Source organism: Globicephala melas, chromosome 12, assembly GCF_963455315.2.
Source record: "Globicephala melas chromosome 12, mGloMel1.2, whole genome shotgun sequence".
Classification (NCBI taxonomy): domain Eukaryota; kingdom Metazoa; phylum Chordata; class Mammalia; order Artiodactyla; family Delphinidae; genus Globicephala; species Globicephala melas.
In genome coordinates this window covers 37,038,985-37,061,100 of record NC_083325.1, presented here as the reverse complement: position 1 = coordinate 37,061,100, position 22,116 = coordinate 37,038,985, and the positions used below count along the sequence as shown (strand labels likewise).

The 22,116-nt window shown below is 34.3% G+C and overlaps 1 protein-coding gene across 7 annotated transcripts in view; it reads left to right on the top strand.

The window, feature by feature from the left end:
- Positions 1–22,116, top strand: part of EHBP1 (EH domain binding protein 1) — a 346,734-nt gene that overhangs the window by 283,587 nt on the left and 41,031 nt on the right. For 5 of the 7 annotated variants that reach the window (XM_060309152.2, XM_030877347.3, XM_030877354.3 and 2 more), the window contains 6 exons: positions 417–564; positions 8,605–8,712; positions 11,848–11,972; positions 14,382–14,520; positions 14,684–14,790; positions 17,440–17,563. In XM_060309152.2, coding sequence (XP_060165135.1) covers positions 417–564; positions 8,605–8,712; positions 11,848–11,972; positions 14,382–14,520; positions 14,684–14,790; positions 17,440–17,563 — 751 coding nt within the window. The remainder of the gene's footprint in view (positions 1–416; positions 565–8,604; positions 8,713–11,847; positions 11,973–14,381; positions 14,521–14,683; positions 14,791–17,439; positions 17,564–22,116) is intronic. The other 2 variants (XM_030877350.2, XM_060309154.2) reach the window with 1 other exon arrangement.

The window sequence follows — 22,116 nt, the reverse complement described above, 5'->3', positions numbered from 1 at the left end:
TCTTTTAGCCAGTGCTCTATGCCTTTACTAGAAAATTGCAAGTTAAATTCTAATCTTAAAAAAATAAGGTATTAATTGAAATTCTGTTTTCGGTATTGTTACTTTTTTCCTATAAGCCTGATTATTTTATTAATAGTAGATCCTGCTCTTTTCTCAGTAATTATATTGCCAAACATTCTTTAAAGGCTAGTTTGAATCTTTAACAGACATAATACAATAATTTGTAAATGTTTTTTAAAAATCTGATTCTTGGATGTCTTTTAAAAATGGTATGACATCCAACTGATATAGAGCATCCTATTTATAATGTGGGCCAAGCACCATGCTGTAAACCAGTTACTATCATGATGATCAGATTGAAAATGAAATTGCATTTCTGTCAATTACTGAGTTGGCAACTGTTCAATATATCTTAGCAGCAAGATGAAGAGCGACATCGGCAGCTGAGAGAGAGAGCTCGTCAGCTAATAGCAGAAGCTCGATCGGGAGTGAAGATGTCAGAACTTCCCAGCTATGGTGAAATGGCTGCAGAAAAGTTGAAAGAAAGGTCAAAGGCATCTGGAGGTGAGTTAAAGAATCTTGTATCATATTCTACACACAACCCAGAAATCCGCAATGGATGTTTTGGGACTTTTTATTCTTACTTCAAAATGTTGTGCATCAAATACATAAAATTTCTAGCCTATCAGTATGTTACAAAAAACTTAAAGCATAGTAAATCAGAAGATGACTATTGCCAATTTCCAAATCAACTCAAGAAGTACTTTGATTATGATTAAGTATGATTAGTACTCAAGTAACACTAAGAGTATGATTTAGGAGAAAACTCAGACGGGCCTTGGTTTGTAATTCCCCATGATGCCTCATTAATTGTATTAGGAGTGAGTAAAATGCAATCAAGTCCTCAACATGTAGATCACAAGACTTGTTAGTGGAGAGCTTTGGCATGAGAGATTTTCACTTTGAACCAGATCTTTGGAAAGTAGCTTTAACAGTGTTCCAGCATTATAGCCTGACATGTAAGCATTTTGAACAAGTCCCATATGCATTTCTTCTTAGTCTCCTGATTCAAAGAGGGTCTTTTTCAATATCTGTAGAAATTATTCTAAGCTTTATTTTAGGATAAGGACTGTACATATAATTAAAGGGAATTTTAGTTTTGCCTCTCAGTGCTCAATTTGGGCATCTTTAACTTGAAACTTTTTACATTTTTATTTGAGTAGTATATTCAGGAGGCCTGTAGGGTTTTCTATTTCAAAGGTATGTGACCTATTTATCTATCAGAACATGCCAGGTACTTGTCCTGAATTAATCTTAAATGCTAAAAGATCACTCTGGAGAGTAGGCAAGTGAGGACTCGAATAAGACCTTAGAGAACTGAAACAAAGGAAACCATTTCTAGGTCAATGATAAGTTTCTTCAAAGTAAACTGAAACTTACTGCTGTTATTTCTAATTGATTCCTTATATTAAAATCTTACTGTTGTAGAGCATTCCAACCAATGCCTATAGCATATAACCTTCCATCCCATACATTTGAAAGCTGCTTTCCCAAGTAGCTGTATATCTGTCCATCTGGTATTCTCAGAATGTTTATTTCTTAGTTAAATCCTTCATCTTACCTTTTCAACTCCTGTCATTCAGAATTTTTATTACAGTTTCTATACTCACTACTAAAGTTTTATAGTAACAGCAGTAACTACTCACAGCTACATTATATAATGCTATTATAATTTGCTTTCATTTATGATTAGTAACAAGATGTTTCTTTGATATCATAAAAATTCCAGATATTCTAAGTAAATCTTACAAATCTTTGCCTCCTTGTATCTCAGAAAGATAGAAAAAGTCTCATATTCTTGACCCTCCAGATAGACTGCCCTAAAGCTACTAATACTACCTCCCTGTGATATCATAAACCCATGGAAGAGCAGTAATAATAAGATAGAGAGGCATCCACTGTCTCAATTTTATTTTCCAGCAGTGAGCAGATAACAACGCTAAATGAGTTGTGAACTCTGGGAAGGCTAAGAATTAAAAATTTCTGATTAATGGTGTGGGATGAGTTGGCTATGTAATTGGTCTTATCTCTATAATCCAACCCCAGTTGAGCCTAAGCCAGGACTAGACTAGGTAGAGAGACTTAGTCAGTGTTATAACCCCAAAAATGGGTATCTTCCCAACTTGGTAACTGGGGAAAGTGAAGACCTGATTTTGGCATCATTCAGCAGTCAACAGAGTGAAAAAGAACAAGTGAGGATTGGATCTCTGAAGCTAGCAAAGAAGTACAGACTAGAAAAGGAAAAGCCAGGTGAAATGAAGGCGGAACAGGGTTCAACAGATGACTTATGAGAACCTGCTGAAGAGTCTAGACTGTTCCCTAAGGAGACCAAAGTGCCCAGGGTCCATTTCTCTCATAGGACACACCATACCTTGGATGTTGGAAACGGCCACATATCAGATGATAGGCTCTTAATCAGACCTAAGGTTGAGCTACAAGCAGTGCAGGCCTATTCCTTGACCTCAGTGGTGGATATTGGCCTGTCTTCATAAAGGTGTATGGTTCTGACTAGGCCTGCTCTGGCATCAAGGCCTAAGCTGAAGCTATCAAGGCCGGAGGCGGGGAAGAGACCTTTAGGTCAAGGGAGAGGGTAAAATTCCTGCCTAGAATTCAACCATTCATACATACACATTTATCTGTTTAGCAGTGCCAGTCGCTGTGCTAGGCTGGGATTCGGCAAACTTCCTGGAAAGGGCCAGAGTAAATTTTTATAGCCTTCGCAGACCATGTGTCCTCTGTCTTAACTACTCGACTCTGCTCTTGTAGTCTGAAAGCAGGCTTGAACAATATGTCAATTAATGAGCATGCCTGTTATTTACCCCAAAATGGTGGTGGGCTGGTTTTTGCCCCCATGCTATAGTTTGCTGACCCTTACATAGCAAATTAGAAATTCACTTGATTTCACAAGAGTCTAATTCCTAAATGAAAATAACCCTATGAGGTTGATAAGTCAGGGGGAAACAGTTAACAAATTAGTGTCCATTCTTCCAATGTCTAATGGGAATTATCAGGTCTGAATAAGGAATAGTGTGAAAGGAGGAGAGAAAAATGAATAGGGACCAGCCTAGAAGACAGACTAGGGTGGGAAAATTTTTGGAAGCAGTGGTCCAAAGTGACAAAGAAGAGGGGGTAGTCAAGAGCTGAAATAATCAGGTGAAAGCACAACCTAGGGGACGCGTTGAACATGATACTCAAACTCACTGCCTGAACCTACTTGAAAAGCCTGTTTTTTTCCATCCTCAGTGAGGAAAGGAAAACTTAGTAGTAAGTTAGAGGTGAGGTGTCATAAGCCTCAGGTGTCCACAGAAAATATATGCAAGATATTTTAGGTCATGTAAAGCCAGGTATTCAAGCATCCCACTTGCATCCTATTTCAACCAGAAGTAGCCTAATTCTTGTGAAATAACAGAATCAGTCCAAGGAGCTACAGCCTGGCTTTTACTTGTCCTCCTCTTGACATAATTTTAGGACTTAGAGGAGCGTCAGGTGATATTGTGGTATACTACATGTGTTTTTTCAATTTCTGCTTCGTTGTTTAGTTATAGACCTATAACAGCCTCCTTTTAAAATCCTCATTTTAGGTAACAAAGTTGTGGGTTCATTTATTGTATTGATCTTACTTGGCAAGGTACAGTTGTTTGTGGATGAATTGTGGTATTTTCATTTTTAGTTGTATGGTATTGTGGTCAGAGAATATGCCCTGAATTTCTGCTTTGAGAATTAATAAGTTTTTATTTTGGCCAAATAAATGTTACATTTTTATTAATGGCCCATGGGCACTTGCAAGGAAGGTGTTTATCTAATTTGAAGATGATATTATAATATATCATATATTTATTATATATTACATGGGATGTATATGATATAGATTTTATATATTTTATGTGTACTTATATATATGTGTATATATGTCATGTATGTATTTTTTTATTCTGTAGCTTATCACTTTGGTTTGGGTTAGGTGAGGGTCATTGAACTTTTAAACTGACATTTTTGCCTCTCTTTGATTTAGATGGAATAGGGTACTTTGTTTTTGCATTTCAAATGAATAAATTAAAATTTAAAAATTTTATCCATGAGAATGTTTGTGTGCCTGCATTATCCTTATTTCAGTTATGGCAGATAGATTTATCTAAATTTGTTGACCCAAAATAAAATCTTACAGGCCTTTAGTAATTTTTACTTTCAGCTTCTATTAATAATATATTTGTATTGTTTTCTATCATTTGTTTGATTTCTATAGAATAACTTTAAAAGTTATGAATTTTATAGGGAACCTTCAATGAGAATTTTAAAATCATGATACAAATGAGAAATTTTATTCTGAATATTTTTTTTTTCCTGGGAAGAAACAGTTTCATGTACACTTAGGTACCATCTCTGTATTCTCTAAACCACCATTTTGTGTGAATATTTTTTTTTATTTATTTATTTTTGGCTGCGTTGGGTCTTCATTGCTGCACGCAGGCTTTTTCTATTACTCTTTGTTGCAGTGCACGTGCTTCTCATTGCGATGGCTTCTCTTGTTGCGAAGCACAGGCTCTAGGTGCGCAGGCTTCAGTAGTTGTGGCTCGCAGGCTCAGTAGTTGTGGCGCACGGACTTAGTTGCTCCACACATATGGTATCTTCCCTGACCAGGGCTTGAACCCATGTCCTCTGCATTGGCAGCCGGATTCTTAACCATTGCACCATCAGGGAAGTCCCTGTGAATATGTTTTTAATGGTAGCCTCAATTTCTTTTTTTAAAAGTGCAGATATTCTTTTTTTACTGTCACCAGATATTCTGATTTTTCATTCAATTTATTTATAAATGATAAGTGTTGTAAGACTGGCCTTATTGCTGTGCTATTAATCATACCATTGGGATCCCCATTTTGCTTATAGTGCTATGCAGTGTCAGCTAGAATGCATTGTCTCATTCCAGTGTATATACAATCTCTTTTTACCTTTTCCTATACACATTATACATGCCATACTTGCAAACCACCTTCCATTGTGTATTGGATCTCTAGTTTACTTTCTGCCACGCTTACCTACTGGATTTTCAGTGGTTAGCCATAAAGATATATATAATCTTATATATATCGTATAAATAACGTATAATATTTTAAACACACACACAAAGACAAACATGCACTTTAATTCTGCTAAAATGCATTTAGAGTATTTCGACAGGTGTTAAGAAATGTGTAACATTTTAACTATCGAAAAGAATTCCTGTTCATTGTAAACCTGAAGTCAGTGAATGGAAAGAAAGTGGAAACCTATTCTTAAGAAAACCTGAGCTGTATGGGAGATCAATTTTTACTTTTCCCCTTCCCAAATAGTAATCCTTTTATCTAAGGTTAACAATACATATATAAACATTGAGTTAACCCACTCAGCATTACTGGTGAGTGGTAGTATAGATAGAGATTTCATTTAGCCGGGAAATAAAATGAATGGCACCTGTTTAACATCACACAGGAGCCTGGCACTGTGTAAAGGGGTAATGAATATCCCACTGCATAACCCCAGGACCTGAAGTACCAAGATCCAACCACAGTTCCAGACTTAGCTTCTTTTCATAGCAGTGCTGTCCTTCTAGTCACTGTCTGGAGAGTCATCTGCCTCACTCTTCCTCTCCTCAGTATCCTTCCCCCAACCACCCAATATCCAGTTTGTTTTCAAGTCATACCCACTTCCAGTTCTTTTATGATAGGTTAAAGCTCTCCATACTACTTACCTGGAGGTTATAACAGTCTCCAACTTGGATTTCCTGCCTCCAGCCTTTGTGTGCTAGAGTCCAACATCTTACTCAGCAATCTCGCATGAAGGATGCTGTCACGTGGCTCCAGGGATTGCACTCCCATGTGCAATCCCTGGACCACTTTTTCTTTCACATATGAAGGCATATCAGAATGTAAGCGAGAGTGATATTTTAGGACTAATACTGGAGCTACTCTAATTTATATAAAAAAAACCCCGATAAGCTTCAGCGCTTATATTACTAGTAATTATTTTATACATATTTCACAACTGATTACCATGAAACACTGTGGTAAGAAACTGCTTATATAGACTGCTGTCTGTTAAACAGCACATTGCTGATCATGTTTGAACACAAATATCTCTCCGTTCCTACCAAGTAAAATCTAAACTTCCTATCCTACCCTTCAATGCTCTCTGCAGTTTTACCTTTCAAGTCTTACCTCCCGTTATTTCCCTTTAAGTATGCTTGAGCAAAATAGAGCTATACCATTCTTTGAACATAACCTACCCTTTCCTGCTCTCATGCCTGTAGTGCCCTTCCCTCAATTGTACTTTTTGAAATCCTGTACATTTCTGAAGACCCAATTTAAAGGTTACTGCTTCCAAAAAATAATTCCTGGTGCTACTGGCAAAGAATAATCTTTCCTCCCTGAATTTGCTCTATACCTTATTTTTACCCCATAACACTTAACTGTCGTACATGGTATTTTAGTCATTTGAATGTATAACTTTAAGGTGGAATAAATGTCTTATACAACTTGGTATCTCTTCAACATCTAGCAGTGTTTTGTAAATTGCAGATCTGGCATATAGTAGAAGTTTCTTGAATAAATAAATGAATGAATGTTTAACTTTTTGTTTTCACTCTATATTAATTCTGGTCAGTAGTAACCAATAAAGGCTGGTTGCAGCAACAAAGTACTGTACTCTAAGAACTATTGGTAGTAAACTATCTCTGATAAGAGGAAGTGTTCTGAACACTTACTTGGCACTCAGGAAATATCTGTTAATTCATTTCCCTTTACTACAAAATTATTTAGAGAAGAATTTTTGAGGATAATGAAGATGAAGGTGCTGACTTTTATGAAATTAGTCAAGTAGTTGTACTAAGCACAGTTGATTAGAAAAGCTCTGTCAACTTATTGTACTTAAATAATATAGCCAAGTATAATACCTTAGCGATTTGAAAGCATTTAGCAGTGCTTTTCCCCTGGGGGCATTTCTCATTCTTTTTCTCTGTGTTGTATTGTTCTAAACGGCTTACATAGTACATAGGAAGTCTTCAATAAATGTAAACTATTATTAATATTAATGCTCATAGTAAATATTTACTTGGGAAGCCTAAAATCAAACACAAAGCTCTACAGGGAAAAGGACAGATATTGAAGGTTTAAGCCAAAGCTATAGAATTTAGTATTTCTCAATTGTAATAACCTTTGGAACACCTCATTATTAATAAAAGTTGCCCTATGAAAAATAAACTGTTGAATAGTAGGGATATTCTTCAACTCCCAGGGCTAGACAGATATTTCTCCAAAAGGTACATTGCCTGTCAATAGCAGAATTTAAAGCTTAACTTCTAATATACAAGTCAAATTATTGCTATGACTTTTTAAACGTGTAATATTCAAAATTACTTAACCAATTTTATCACTAGGGTTTAAAACGGAAAAATATGTAATAGAAATCTTTTTTAAAATGATACCATTAATTAATTATGACCTAAGATGTTTTACTAAGTGTATAAAAAAATAGTGTGATTACCTTATTCCCATGTATTTAATTTTGAATAACAGGTCTTTCTACCAGCTTTATGTCTTCCAAGATGTACTGTCTTAATTGTTTCTGAACTTTCTTTTGCATAAAGGTACTGTCTATTCTCGTCTCAATCTTGTCTCTTAATTCATCCATAATGCTTTTGATAATATTTCACTAATAGCACAAAAGCATTCAAGTCTTCATGCAAATGATTTAAATATAGCTACAAGTTTATAAAGAATGAGTTGTTTCCTTATACATTTATATCTAATAAATGATAAAAATGTGAAATTTAGAAACGTTATTTGATGACTTTGTTACCAAACCAACTTTTTTTTTTAATATTTTTATTTGTTTGTTTGTTTGTTTTTGGCTGTGTTGGGTCTTCATTGCTGTGTGCGTGCTTTCTCCAGTTGCAGCGAGCGGGGGCTACTCTTTGTTGCGGTGCGCGGGCTTCTCATTGTGGTGGCTTCTCTTGTTCCTGAGCATGGGCTCTAGGCGTGCGGGCTTCAGTAGTTGTGGCACGCAGGCTCAGTAGTGTTGTGGCTTTTGGGCTCTAGAGTGCAGGCTCAGTAGTTGTGGCGCACGGGGTTAGTTGCTCCACGGCATGTGGGATCTTCCCGGACCAGAGCTTGAACCCGTGTCCTCTGCATTGGTAGGCGGATTCTTAGCCACTGTGCCACCAGGGAAGTCCCCCAACTTTATTTTTGTATACTGTTATTAGAGATTACCAGTAGATTACATTTTTAAACATAGGGATTCAAGGACCTCAGTGATTCAGAGACAGCATGTGACAAATTGTCAAAATTTTTGCATCTGCTTTGGTGTGACAATTCATCTTTGACATATGAATGTAAAATATAAATGTTAATCCAGTAGTGAAAAAGTAGCTTAAAACTGATTTCTTAACTTGCTCATCTGTGTCAGACCTGAATTTGAACTGTCATTACAATACTAATGTTTTTCCTTAGTGTTTCTAACAAATGATATAAAATAGAAATAATATACTAACATTATTGCTACATTTTCCTACAGATGAAAATGATAAAGTTGAGATAGATACTAATGAGGAGATTTCCGAAGGCTTTGTTGTAGGAGGTGGAGATGAACTTACTAACTTAGAAAATGACCTTGATACTCCCGGTAATTTCAGATCATAAATACTTTGTGTCCTGCTGCATGGCAAACTCTTACATTTTTATTGTAACTGTTTATTAACTATTAAAACTGTTATGTTTTTATTATTATCTCATTAATAATGATAATAAGTTCTTTTAGTAGTTTTGTTACATCTTACGCCCTCACAAATTTAGCTAAATCCACTTTCCATCAATTTTATGTTATTATTTTGTTTTAGGCTTAATGTTAAAATTAGCAATAAAATTGAAATAGCAAATTTTAGTTTTTCTCTTATTACTAAGATTCACTTTTATATTTTATGTTATATGGGACAATTTGTAGACATTTTATGATTGGTTCCCTTCTCAGCCTGAATATTTTGTCGTGATGTTGTAAGGTATAGATGTAGTACCTATGGAATGCTTCAAATGTAAAACTAAACCATGGATCAGATTTTCTGATTTGGTTTGGAATTGATAGTCTTAATGGTAATATTATTTTATAAATTTTGTGCTTACCTTAAATATTTAAATATTACTACTAATAAATTATTTTATACATACTTAATAACTAATCACAATAAAACTCTTTGAAAACTGCTTATATAGATTACTATTAAATTCATCTCATATTGTATATCAATAAATATTATACCGATAATCACATTTGCAATTGAACTTCTGAGTTATTGTATAAAATATAAAGATACTTGCTGATGGTTAAGTAGATGAGTGTTCCATATGCACTACCTTTATAAGTCAGCAGCAGGTAGCTTTGTATATGTGAGAGGTTTCATAAATACTTATTGAATTGAATTCTTATAGCAATAAAAAGTCTTTAGCAATCTTTTTAAACTTAAAGGTAAGAAAGTGAAATCCCTAATATTTATCTTTTCCTGTAAAAAGCTACAGGGAGGGAGAGCAGGTATTCTTCCCAACCCTGGCATGTCCTTGCAATGCTAACTTGCTTTGTTTCTTCGCTATTTGAAATCATGCTGTTACTTCTCCAAGAAACAATCAAACATGGTCTTCCTAACTATAGAGAGCACCCAAAAAAATCTGTGTCTTTTGTCAGTAGCTCCTTCATGGTCTAGTATTAAATAATACTTTTACTAGATACAGGTCAGTATATTTATAATTGTACAAGTCCAGGAGAATGCTGATATTTAAGGAAACTTAAAAAAAAATTAACCCCAAATTAAAACTGTGTTTTACTTATTTCTATTTAAAATACTTTAGAACTTGGATAAGTTTGATTTTTCTTTTTGAAAAAAATTTTTGTTTTTGCTTACCCACCCTCTCACCACAACCACCATCAAAGTCTTTAGTAGAAACCAGTATCATCTCTTTACCACGGAGGGCATCCAGAAGTACAGAATTAAAGCCTTAACATTTGATTCATGGAAGTATAAAATCAGTGACAATAAGTGGTACATATTTCCTGATTTAACAGTAGATTAAGAAGACAGGAGAAATTAGCCCTTTCTTGGGTAAGGTAAAGAGAATTTTCTAGTTTTAGTTATAGCAACTTTGTGGGGTATTTTAATGTATTTAAAGGTTGGTTAATATTAGGCCTAACATTAGGCTTGATTCTTGTCCTTCTTAAAAACACTCTTCCTACTTTTTGTATACCTAAAAAGAAAACCCATCTCAGTCCTCCTGTTTTTGGAGTTAAGTAATATATTGTTTACAACTCTCCAGCATGCCAATAAGTGTTGGCGAGTGCATAGGACAGACTTTCCAATTCAGACTATGGTTTATTTCATGGCAGTAAGAAATAGGAATGCAAACTGGAATCTGGAAGCATGTAGCATACATTATGGTTTTTTATCCTGGCTTTATTTTCCTCAAAATTCTTTTTTTAATATGTATATAAAAGTCATAATTTTTTAATAATAAGTTGTTTAATCTTTATCTTGATTTGACCATAGTTCATCAGATATTGTTTAAAAGAGAAGCCTGGCAATATAAACTGACCAATTTGCATGAAAGTAATGATAATAGCATTTATTAAGAGTCTTATAATTAGAAAACTTATTAATCTTTATGAAAAATACCATTCATCAAATGGTTGGCATGTCTTTTATAATCATTTTATTAAAGAGTTGCTTTGAGTGAATGTTTAAATAGAATTATTTGTTTCCATTCTCTTCTGAGCTATTTTATTAAATACAGATTAATTTACTTGCTAAAAATAATTTGAAATTGTTTATTTTTAAAGTTATAGCTATTTTGTATTTATTTTAAATTTCTATCCATATTTCACACATTCCAAAATGTGATAATCTTTATTGTACTTCTGCCCTCTAATTAGAAGGTATTTGTAAACATATACCCTGTTTCAATGCTGGGTATATATGTATACCCATAAACATTGGAACACTGGATTCTAACAGTGTGTACATGACTGTCTAAGATCATCTTAAGAACTTAATATGGCATTATATGTCTAAATTTAATATACTAGAAGAATTGAAACAATAAAGTAATATAATTTTTAATCAAATGTGTTACCTCTTTTAAATACCTACTTTGTAATACCTTGTTTTATTATGTACAACCTATACAGTTGCTAATATAAATATGTACATCAAATATGGGCTTAAGTTTTCAGGTAAGCATAGCTGCTATTAACTATAGAATAACTAAATAGTCTTTAGGCGTGTTGACTATATTCTTTAAGGGAACTGATTTTGGGGAAAAGTACATATACATGCATGTATATCATACACACACACACACACATACACACACACCCTGGAATATATGCTAAGAGACTAGATTTTATTTATTCCCACCACAAAAAAGAAATGATAATTTTGTGACATGATAGAAGTGTTAACTAATGCTATGGTGGTAATCATATTGCAATATATAAATGTATCAAATCAACACATTGTACATCTTCAACTTACACAAGGTTACATATCAATTATGTCTCAATTTTTAAAAAGGGAATATAGTCAATATCCCTAAAGACTACTTAGTTATATTATAGTTATATGGTATGCAGTATAGTTTATGTATACATACATACATATATATATAAAGAGTTCTCTTTTTTTAATATAGTAATATTTTTATGAAGTCCTTTAAATTGATAGCCTACACATCTAAACGCATCTCATACAGTTATTCATAGTATTTGCATATTTAACAGAACAAAACACTAAGTTGGTGGACTTGAAGCTGAAGAAACTCCTAGACACTCAGCCACAGGTGGCAAATTCACCTTCCAGCGCTGCTCACAAAGCTATAACTGAAAGTTCAGAGCAAGACATTAAGGTAAATCTTACTTGTTTAAAATATTTGACTTAGTATCTGTGTATTCTAATTTCCACTGGCACTTCATAATCCTAAAGTCAGTTTCTTACCAAATTCTTCACATTAAGATTAAGATATACAAATTTTTATTAAATAGCCAATAAATTAAATACCAGTATGGTAATCAGTATTCAGGTACTGTTTTTCAGATAAACTACTACTTTAAGTTGATATGTCAGTAAAAGTAAAAACTATTCTTGACTTCTGTATGCATTTGTATTTTGCTAAACGAGAATATTGCTAAGAGAATTCTAGCATATTCTATCATCTTCAGCCTTTGACCTGTTAAGATAAATTAATTCCTGAAGATGGTATGTGATTGAATATAAATTTTTAAGATACTTGCATGTGCTTTGTGCCAATATAAATCTTACCTTGTGTAAGATTTTAGCCAAAATGCAACATTATAAGATGATGATGATAATGATGATGATTTGTAGTATTTATATTATCCCCACTCAAGCCATCCCCCCTTTTCCTTGCACTGTATCGTTAATATTTCTCTAGCTTTAGGGCATTTCTAGTCTTGTATAACTTTTTCACCCACCTGCGGACTATGGGGACTGCCCTGCTGACTGAAAGGATTTCCTTCCCCTGACACAGAGATGCTTTGAAGTCCCAAGACAATGACTTTCATTGCTTTTCCCTTATACTGTCGGTTTCTATAAATTGGTGATGAAAGTGTGTGGCAGCACCAGAGGACTTTTGGTCACTGTCTTTGAACAAAAGGAAGCCTGGATCAGGTCTGATTTTTTGCGTTCAATTTAGCTTTCTGCACTGGATTTAATGCAGAATGAAGCTGGACTAAGAATAATACAATGGATTGAAAAGGCTAACTGAATTAGTGGGTTTAGAGGAATACATTTGTAAAGTGGCAGAAGTCCCTAGTCATAAAAAGGTTTCTTAAGATGGGATTTGCTGGCTAATCGCACTGATATTTTAGCATGTTGCCAGGCCTCAAAAAATTTAGCCATGTTTGTTTATTTTGGTAAAGACTTGAGTTTTAGACTATTGGGCAGTTATTATGATAACAGTAGAATACACACTTTTCTTAAACAAACAAACAAATAAATAAAAGCCATAATTGTTTCTATCCTGGCTACATAGCTAGCATATTAATAGCATGATACTAATAATAAATATATAACTTTAAAAAATAAGACAGAGGTATTTTCGTTCTCAAGGTTTAATTACCTAAATAGATGCAGTTGTTTTTGCTTTCCAGAAAGCTCTTAAATGTAGTTATTTTCAAACTTATTCCAACAAAATGTGTGCTTTAAACAGCTTGTCTTTGTATGGATCTTTTTAGTTCAGATTTTTTAAATGGTGCTTATAAAGAACATATAGAGTCCATCTGTTCTCTTGAAGCTTTCAGCATTGATTTAGGGTTTTATTTTTTTAATAAAATGCAGTTTACACGTTTATAAATGAGGCATTCTGTGTTTGTGGAAAAGGATAAACTGTTACCTTCCCTTGAGGATTCTGTATCCCAGGCCTCCTTGAGGCTAGAGAATAGGCCATTGGAGGACTCCCTCATTACTGATTGTCTCAATGCAGAGGAAGGGCAAAGTCTTGGTAGCTTTTGATAACCAGTTTCAGCATTCAGCAGGCTTAGCTATTAGTCATGCATCTTAGCCTTTCCCTATTTACTTTCAAAACACTTAATAAAAATAATAAAGATTAGGTATAAAATGAAATATTTGTTTGGTACACAGCACCACGGTATCTGCGGCTTCCACACACTGCAGTGGTTCAGTCTTCTGGGATATTTCTTGTTGATAGAACCATTTGAATTTGTTACCAGTATTAACATAGGAAGCTCTGGAAAAGATAATTGTAGTTTCCTTAGCTGTAAAGGGCTTACTTACAAATCTGGCTTTGGAAAGTTATAGCTGATGAAATGCAGTTCAGTGGGGTAGTGTTATAATCCTACCTTTTAGCCTTCATCCAGCATTAGTGGTTTATCTCAATGGGCATAAAATTAGAAACTAGTTCTTCTTGTCATACAAGTCTGTGGGGCTGTACAAACAGATGGGGCAGAATAGTGGGGCTGGGGTGGTGGGTCGGTGGTAGACAGAGGCAATGTGGCTTTTAAATGATACATATCAGAAGAAGACATGGGAGTTCGCAGTATCTAATGAATCACAGTTATCAAGAATGATCCTCCATTTAAACCATGTCTCCCAAAGGTTTCAGTTACAGGCAACAGACCTTGCCGTTGAGCTATTTAGAACATCTCTTTATAGTCCTTTTTTCTTTCAAAACGTTTCTAAGTTGGCATTATCTTAAATCAGTAAAACTTGTTTTACTAATGTGTAATTTCACATTTATAAGATCAGGACTCTCTTACCACATTTGTTTCACTTTTAGAATGGCACAGAAGATCTCCGGACTGAGCGATTACAAAAAGCAACAGAACGATTTAGAAATCCTGTTGTGTTTAGCAAGGATTCTACAGTAAGAAAAACTCAACTTCAGTCTTTCAGTCAATATGTTGAGAATAGACCAGGTAGGAACACTTTTTTACATGTTTTCCCATCTTATGATTTAACAATATTTATATATGTGTATATATATATATATATATATAGAAGCTGATAATGTAAATCCACATTTCAATACACAAATATCAAGCTTTATAATAATTTTACATGTCTTTCCCTTTTTTTAAGAGATGAAAAGGCAGAGATCAATACAGGAAGATACAAAGAAAGGAAATGAGGAGAAGGCAGCAATAACTGAAACTCAGAGGAAGCCATCAGAAGATGAAGTGCTTAATGTATATTAATTTTTTGTGTGGTTTCATGATTGCTGATAATTCCAAACTGTATGTGGAAATAGTGCCTTTATTTGTTAAAATGAGATGTTAGGTTTTTTAAGATGTCAATCTCCAGTGCATTCAAAGCAGAGTGAGAGGGGTGCACTGTTGAATTAGTCTGCAGTGTGGTGATAATTGTCAGATAAAAAAAATGAATTTTTCAGAGTTCCACAGCCCCAGCTTCCTTGAGACATTTCCATCAGGGCACTTCCCATAAAGAGATTCCAGTATTGATCTACTGGGAGGATTTTAATTATTACAATAGCAGATACCGCAGAGCTGCAGTTAGAGGGAAAAGTCACATGAGACCTGCTAGAATTTCTCAGCCAACCCATTTTGTTGGCTTGGGTTAATGGGTGTTCAACCTTTCCATTATCCAGATCAGCCGTGAATTACTAGCTGAATGATGTTTGCATTAATATAATATATATGGTAATTTCTTCACTTAATTAACGGGGAGGTTCAGCTCAGTAGGGGTATGGGCTGATCATGTGTAAAATTGATTTGTGAGGGAAATATTTGATAGACCGCAGGGAGAAAGCTGCTTTTGATGGACAGCTGCGGGACAGAAGCAGGAAGAACAAGTTTTAACTTGAATTTTTGTCTGGAAGCATTGCTCTCTTTAATGGTGCTACTTTTTTTTATTATTATTATCTCCAGTTTGTGTAAATATTTTCTTTGTTTTTACTCTTAAAATTGTCTATTATGGATTTTAAAATCCTTGCAAATGTAGTCAGAGTTACAAACTACATTTTAGAGCTGTAAAAACTTCTCATTTTTAAGTTCTCGTTTTAAAGTTGTTTTACTAAAACCTGGCACGTCTTAATACATAGAAGAGCTAAGTGGTATATATCCTGATGAAATATTTGGTATAATTTATACACTAAAGAAATCTGACTATAAACTTTGTTACTATTTTTAACTGAACCAATCAGTACAAGCAATGAAGTTTACGTGTTGCTTATCACTTCTGTTTTCTTATATCTTTGTTACTTTTACTATGTTTGTTTTGTCCCTCTGGATGGAAATGAGAATAGTCCTTTTTGAAAATGCTCTGCTGTCTGACAGGTAGATACAAAAAGCATTCACCAGATTCCAGATTTTAAACCTACCATTAGCATTTATTCTGTTGTTATAGTTTTTCTATTTCATAGTGAGATGGAAGAGTATCCTCTTTGTATGAATCTTTTAAAAATACAGTAACTTATTTGATCAGTCTATCCTGAGACATTATCAGTTTCATGATTTTTTAAAATATTTCAGCTTAAGTTTGTCAACTACCATAGTCAGTTTAACAATAAGCTGGTTTAAATTGAGTTCATGTGTGAGTACAGTTTACTGGTTCCAAAGATAAATAAGTTACACATATGGTTAGACAGGTTTGTTCATTATGAGAATTCCAAAATATCCTCGTAAATAACGTAATTCTTGATTTTGTTTCTTGTTTAAGGAGTAACGAAAGATAATTCCTCATGGCTTCTTAGAGATTAATATGCTTCTAGGTAGGGAAGGGATTTGACACAAGAACGTTGTTCACATTTATTTCTCTGAATAAATATTGTAAGTGCTGATATTAGTAGTGGTAGTGGTGAGAGTAATCACTTAAGCAGTTCTTTAGTATTTCTCAGCTACTTAGGAAACTAACCCCTAGAAATGCCACAAGACAAACAAGCATTCCAAAGGAAGCTATAATTAATCAGTTTGGTACTATACCATGAATAACCCTGCCCCCTAACGATTTCAATTTGTAATAGGAAAATAAAAAGTAAGCCTATATTGGTACTTTATAATAGAACTGCTACTTCAAATAAAACTTCTAAGGATAATTTTTTTTAACATGCTTGGTTGTAAAAAGTAAAATTTCAGTTGAAATCCAAATTTGGTTAAATGGAAGATTAACCAAATCAGTGTACTGGTGGCATTAGATCCAGTGTAGCAAGGTTTGAAACCACCTGTCAAGTTAGAATTCGCAGCTACAATAATTAGTAATACATCAACAGAATGACATGTTAAAGTACAGAAGCCAGCTGGAGGGGAAACTGGAGATATTAGAAACTTCTCTTTTATCATTTTTTAAAAATACTTTAAATAGTATAGTTACTATGAAAAGAAGAAATGTATCTTTTTAATTTTATATTTTTGTAAGAACAAATCTGATTTTTTTCAGGATAGATTCTTTAAGAAGCAATTCCTTAGTTAAATTCCATTTTTATATATTACACTTTTGAATTAAAGATGTCATTGGTGTTTGTTTTGACAGTCACCAAGGGAAAATTATCTTCTATCCTTGTCCATGCTTAATCACTCTGACTCAACTCTAAGGAGAATTTTTTTCTTACTTAGTGTTAACTTTTTAAATCTGGCAAATCTGGGTGTTAAATTATAAATATAATACTAAACAGCCAAGATTTTCTCTATTTACAAAAGTTTTGCAATATATGTAATACATATGAAAATTTTTTGCATCACAGGGCATTGCTTTTAGTTACTAAGAGTGATACTAAGGGCGTATTTGGTTCTCTAGGTAAGTGCTTTACTAAGTGTTTGTAGAAAGGAAAAATGCAACTTACAAGTGATTTTTTTTTCTTTCCTGTTTGTTCTCGTTAACAGAAAGGGTTCAAAGACACCAGTCAGTATGTTGTAGGAGAATTGGCAGCACTAGAGAATGAGCAAAAGCAAATTGACACCCGTGCCGCGCTGGTGGAGAAGCGCCTTCGCTATCTCATGGACACAGGTACGGTGCCCAATTACACTGTAAACAGTTTTGGCAAATTGAGCGTTCACAAACTCTTATAGAGTTTTGGAAGTGTGAATCTTTGAAGCCTGAATGTTCAGCAGAACTGCCTTGAAAATAAAAAGGCTGCGATTTGCAGCCACCTCTCTGGGCCCTGGTGATAAGAGTGCCTTCATGGGAAGTGATAACTCGCCCTGATACCGTGTGAGCCAGCACTATTGAACAGTGTGCTCATCCATGCAGGGTTGGAATACACATCTGTGCCTCATTGATATGCCACTGCTTAAAAAAAAAGTAAGATCTTCACTGTTCTACTGATTCATTGGGAAAAAAAAAGATTTGGCCAGCTAAAGCCATGTACTGCATGAAACAGAGCACTATGCATAGGGGACATCTCCACGGACTAGATCACTGAAATTTGAGAATACTATCTGGTTACTGATGCTCCACAATTTTTTTTCAAGAGAACTGGTTTTTAAAAGTCTGTAATACTTTGTGTCACAGTTGCATTTGAAAGGATTAAGGTATATAGGAAGGTTTGTAAAAATGGTTTAGAGCAGCAAGTTAGCTCCTAACCAGAGGGTAGATTGGCATTTAATGCTGACTGCCAATAGTGATTGAATAGATCTAAGTGTACAGTAAGCTATTGGAAAAAAAAAAAAAAAACTGTATGTGTGTATATTTTAAAGAAATATATTTCTTTAAAATATATGTCTATACATATATGTTTCTTTAAAATCCTGCTCCTACAAAAGGGGTAAAAATGGGAAATAAATTCAAATCATTCATGCCAAATTAAAAGTACACTATATTAAGTAAAAAAATGTCAAAATGTAAGTGGAAAATCTATTCCTTTAATCTAATTAATTGCTTTAATTTTATGGCAGTGTTAAAGTAGATTAGTAAAGTAGATTAGTAAATTAGTAGTAGATTAGGATTGGAAAGCTTTCTTGAACTTTTTCTTCTCTATTTGCCAAAGATGTATTTATAATTAAAGAACTCCTCCAGAAATAAGCATTTATATGGGACATTTGAAAATTGCCTACATTAGTGAAATCAGAACATACTAGAATCTGAAGAGACCTTTGGCTTTATCTGGCCGGATTGGTTTCAAGCTGTGTTCTGTGGAGACTTCAGGGCTTCTTCACAGACACCTTGGGGCTGGTAGGACAATAAGGGAGCAAGCAGATAGACGTCTGGGTTTCTTACCTTACTTCAAACAGAGTAGCTCTGAGTTTATTTATATGAAATAGCGGGCTTCTTGGATGAGTTCATTTAAAGAAAAGGTTCTACTGGTTAAAATTTAAAACGAAACAAAAAAAGGGTTTTTTTTATTTTTTGAAAACTATTACCTAAACTTCTCGTTATAACAGAGGAGACAGAGGCACAGGAAAAGCTCAGTGCCACACAGATCAGTAAGTGGCTGACCTTCAGCTAGCATGCAAGTCACCAGAACCCTATTATACCATACCCTATGATACCTGCTATGCCAGATTACCTAGAACATGTTTATCATTGCCCTAACAAGTTACATGTATGCTCATTCATATACATAGACTTTTGTGTGGATATGCCATAAACCAACACATGGCTTCACACTTGCATTTTTCCTTTGGTCTCTGAAGGGTTTTGAAAATATTATGTTAACTATATTAAAAATGTAAATACTAGGTAGTGAAATTTCTGTAATACATTTTTTAATTATTTATATATTTTAAGGAGACTTTTTTTTTTTTTTAATTCTTTCAAGTAGAGCACCTTTCCTCTCTGTGTTGGATAAATTAGATGTTACTATAAAAGAGCCTTGTGTCACAAGAGAAAAAGCTAGAAATTCTGTTTCCTTTCCTTCTTTCACACTTGGGGCCTGATTTATTGAGGGTTCTAACCAAAATAGACTCAAGTTCTCCTCCCCATACTACATATTACCAGTGAAGCTTTATAGTGGCCCCAACTAGAGATCATTTATCATCTGAAAGACAGTCACGGACTACAGATTGATTCTAGAATCTCTTCAGGGCTTTATATTCCATACTACACAGGACAGAATCTAGTCTAGACTGGATCTGCTAGACTTGGTTCCGCAACTTGATAAATGCCGAGAATCCCCCTGGATCGTATTGAACCTCCTCCAGCTCAAATAATGGTCTCCCAAGATTTGCCTAAAGCCTGGGTAACAACTGAAGTAAAAGATAAGGTGTTAGGAAGGAAAAGCATACATTTATTCATCCTTTTCCTTTTTGGGGTTCCCATACTTCCAACTTTTCATTTATTATAGAAGCTAGTACCTTTTCTCTGGTATCTTAGAGTTTTTGTGTACTTTCTGAATCTCAGCCTTAGAATTAAGCAGAGCAGATAGTATCATATTCTTTACATGATAAAACTGAGTCTCAGATTGGGAAAATGGCTCATATAAGATGGCCTAATTACTAACGGCTGAGTTAGGGCTTGTACCCAAGTTTTTAGGTTTTCTATCTCTTGAGACAGTTCTCTTTTCCCAGTACGTCTTTTTTTATAGCAAAAGCATACTTTATCAGCTATTTCAATTTTTATATACTTGTAGGTACTGACTATATACAATTTTTAATTGTATTGATTTGAAATTCATGTATAAAATTAACCATTTTAAAATGTAGAATTCAGTAGCATTTACTACATTCACAGTATTGTACAATCACCACCACTATTTCCAGAGTTTTTCATCACCCTAAACAGAAACTCTGTACTCATTAATTCCTCATTTTCTCCTCTCATGGTCCCCTAGGACTCGCTAATCTACTTTCTGTCTCTCTGAAATTGTTTTATTCTAGATATTTCATATAAGTGAAATCAAACAATAGTTATCCTTTTGTATCTGGCTTCTTTCACTTATTATAATATTCTCAAGGTTCAACCATATTGTAATGTACCACTACTTTATTCCTTGTTGTGGTTAAGTAATATTTCATTGTATGTATATGCCACATTTTGTGGAGTCATTCATCCATTGATGGACACTTGGGTTGTTTACACCTTCTGGCTACTATGAACATGGTCTAAAAGCATCTCTTTGAATCCCTGTTTTCAGCTTTGGGGGTTATATACCTAGAATTGGAATTACTGGGTCATATGGTAATTCTCTATTTTGTATTAAGGAATTGTACTCAATTTTAAATGGGTGTGAAGTTTATTTAGAAGTTGATTTGTGGAATTGAAGAATACATTTTCCAAAAGAAGCACTGTTATAAGCATCCACAGGCCAGACAAACCCACAAAAATCTATTAATTTAAAATGTAACTAAAATAATACTAATAGTTACATTAGACCTGAGTCCTAGGTTCCCAGGGTTTGAGCAGCTCTAGATTTTAAGCACCAATCCCTTTAACACTGAAGCTCTTGCATCTTGAGAGAGGATAGTAGGGACTGGATGGTGGCCTAGACTTCTGGGCATTTCTCCTGGCATGTTGGGAGAAGACTCTAGCAAGAAAGTAGCAAAGGATTGTAAGAGAGAGCCTCAGTGGGTCCTGCAGCAAGTGGGTCCCTGGGGAGGTACCAGGGATGAGAATGGCAATTACAGGGGAAGGGCTGGAAAGATCCCAACATTCATTTAGGGGAGAGGCATCTGTGTCAGAGTCAGCTCAGCTGTGGAGATTTATATGACTGGTCCCTTCTGAAATTGAGTAATCCTAAATCAGTGGTAGTTTGAATATTAAATAACAATACTGTGTGTGAGAGAGAGGGCACGTGAGTATCTTCTGCCATCCTGTCTTAGGATCTATAATATCCTCATGCAAATACTAGAGAACTTTTTTCCATCAGTTCTGAATGTTTTGTGGGTTTTGTTTTTGTTTTTCTTTTGTAATTGTTGCAGAGGAGGAATTTTTAAATTTCTAGCACCTAAAGTTTGTAACAATTACTTCTTTGGGGACACTAAAGCTTATTAGTTAGAAACATGCATGTGTTCCAGGCTGACATTTTGTATGTAAGTATAGGGCTAATGAATCTGTACCAGCAATGTTGTTACCCTTGCAAAAATGGAGTTTATAATGGAAATGTTGATGGGCCCTTTTACTAAAGTGCTGCAAATAGTGTTACTATAATGAATGGTGTTTCTTTTCCATTCCTGATCTGTTTTCATTTGATGGTTATCAAACTTTCTTACTGTAGAACTGTAGTGTTTAAAACTAATGATTTGTGGGTTTTTTTAAGTGACAATATTTTATTTATATTTTGAGTGTAAACATGAAACATTCTGAGGGGGAAATTGCAATAAAATTGCATTTTCTGGCTTTATAACCTTTAAACACTGAATAAAATGATCATGATAACCTTCTTAAGTTCCTGGGCCACAAATACTGATTCCATAGCTTTTTGTAGACTAACCACTACAAAAACTTAGCAAATGACCATTTAAAAATATTAAATATACTCAGGGAAAAAAGAATGAAAAGAAATAACTTTCCTATACATTCCTCAGAACGTCTCTTTACCTCAACCTTTGAAGAGTCAAATGTAGTAAACGTTAAAGCTGCTTTAAAGCAGGGAATTGGGCCCACAAAAAAAAAAAAAGTAAAAT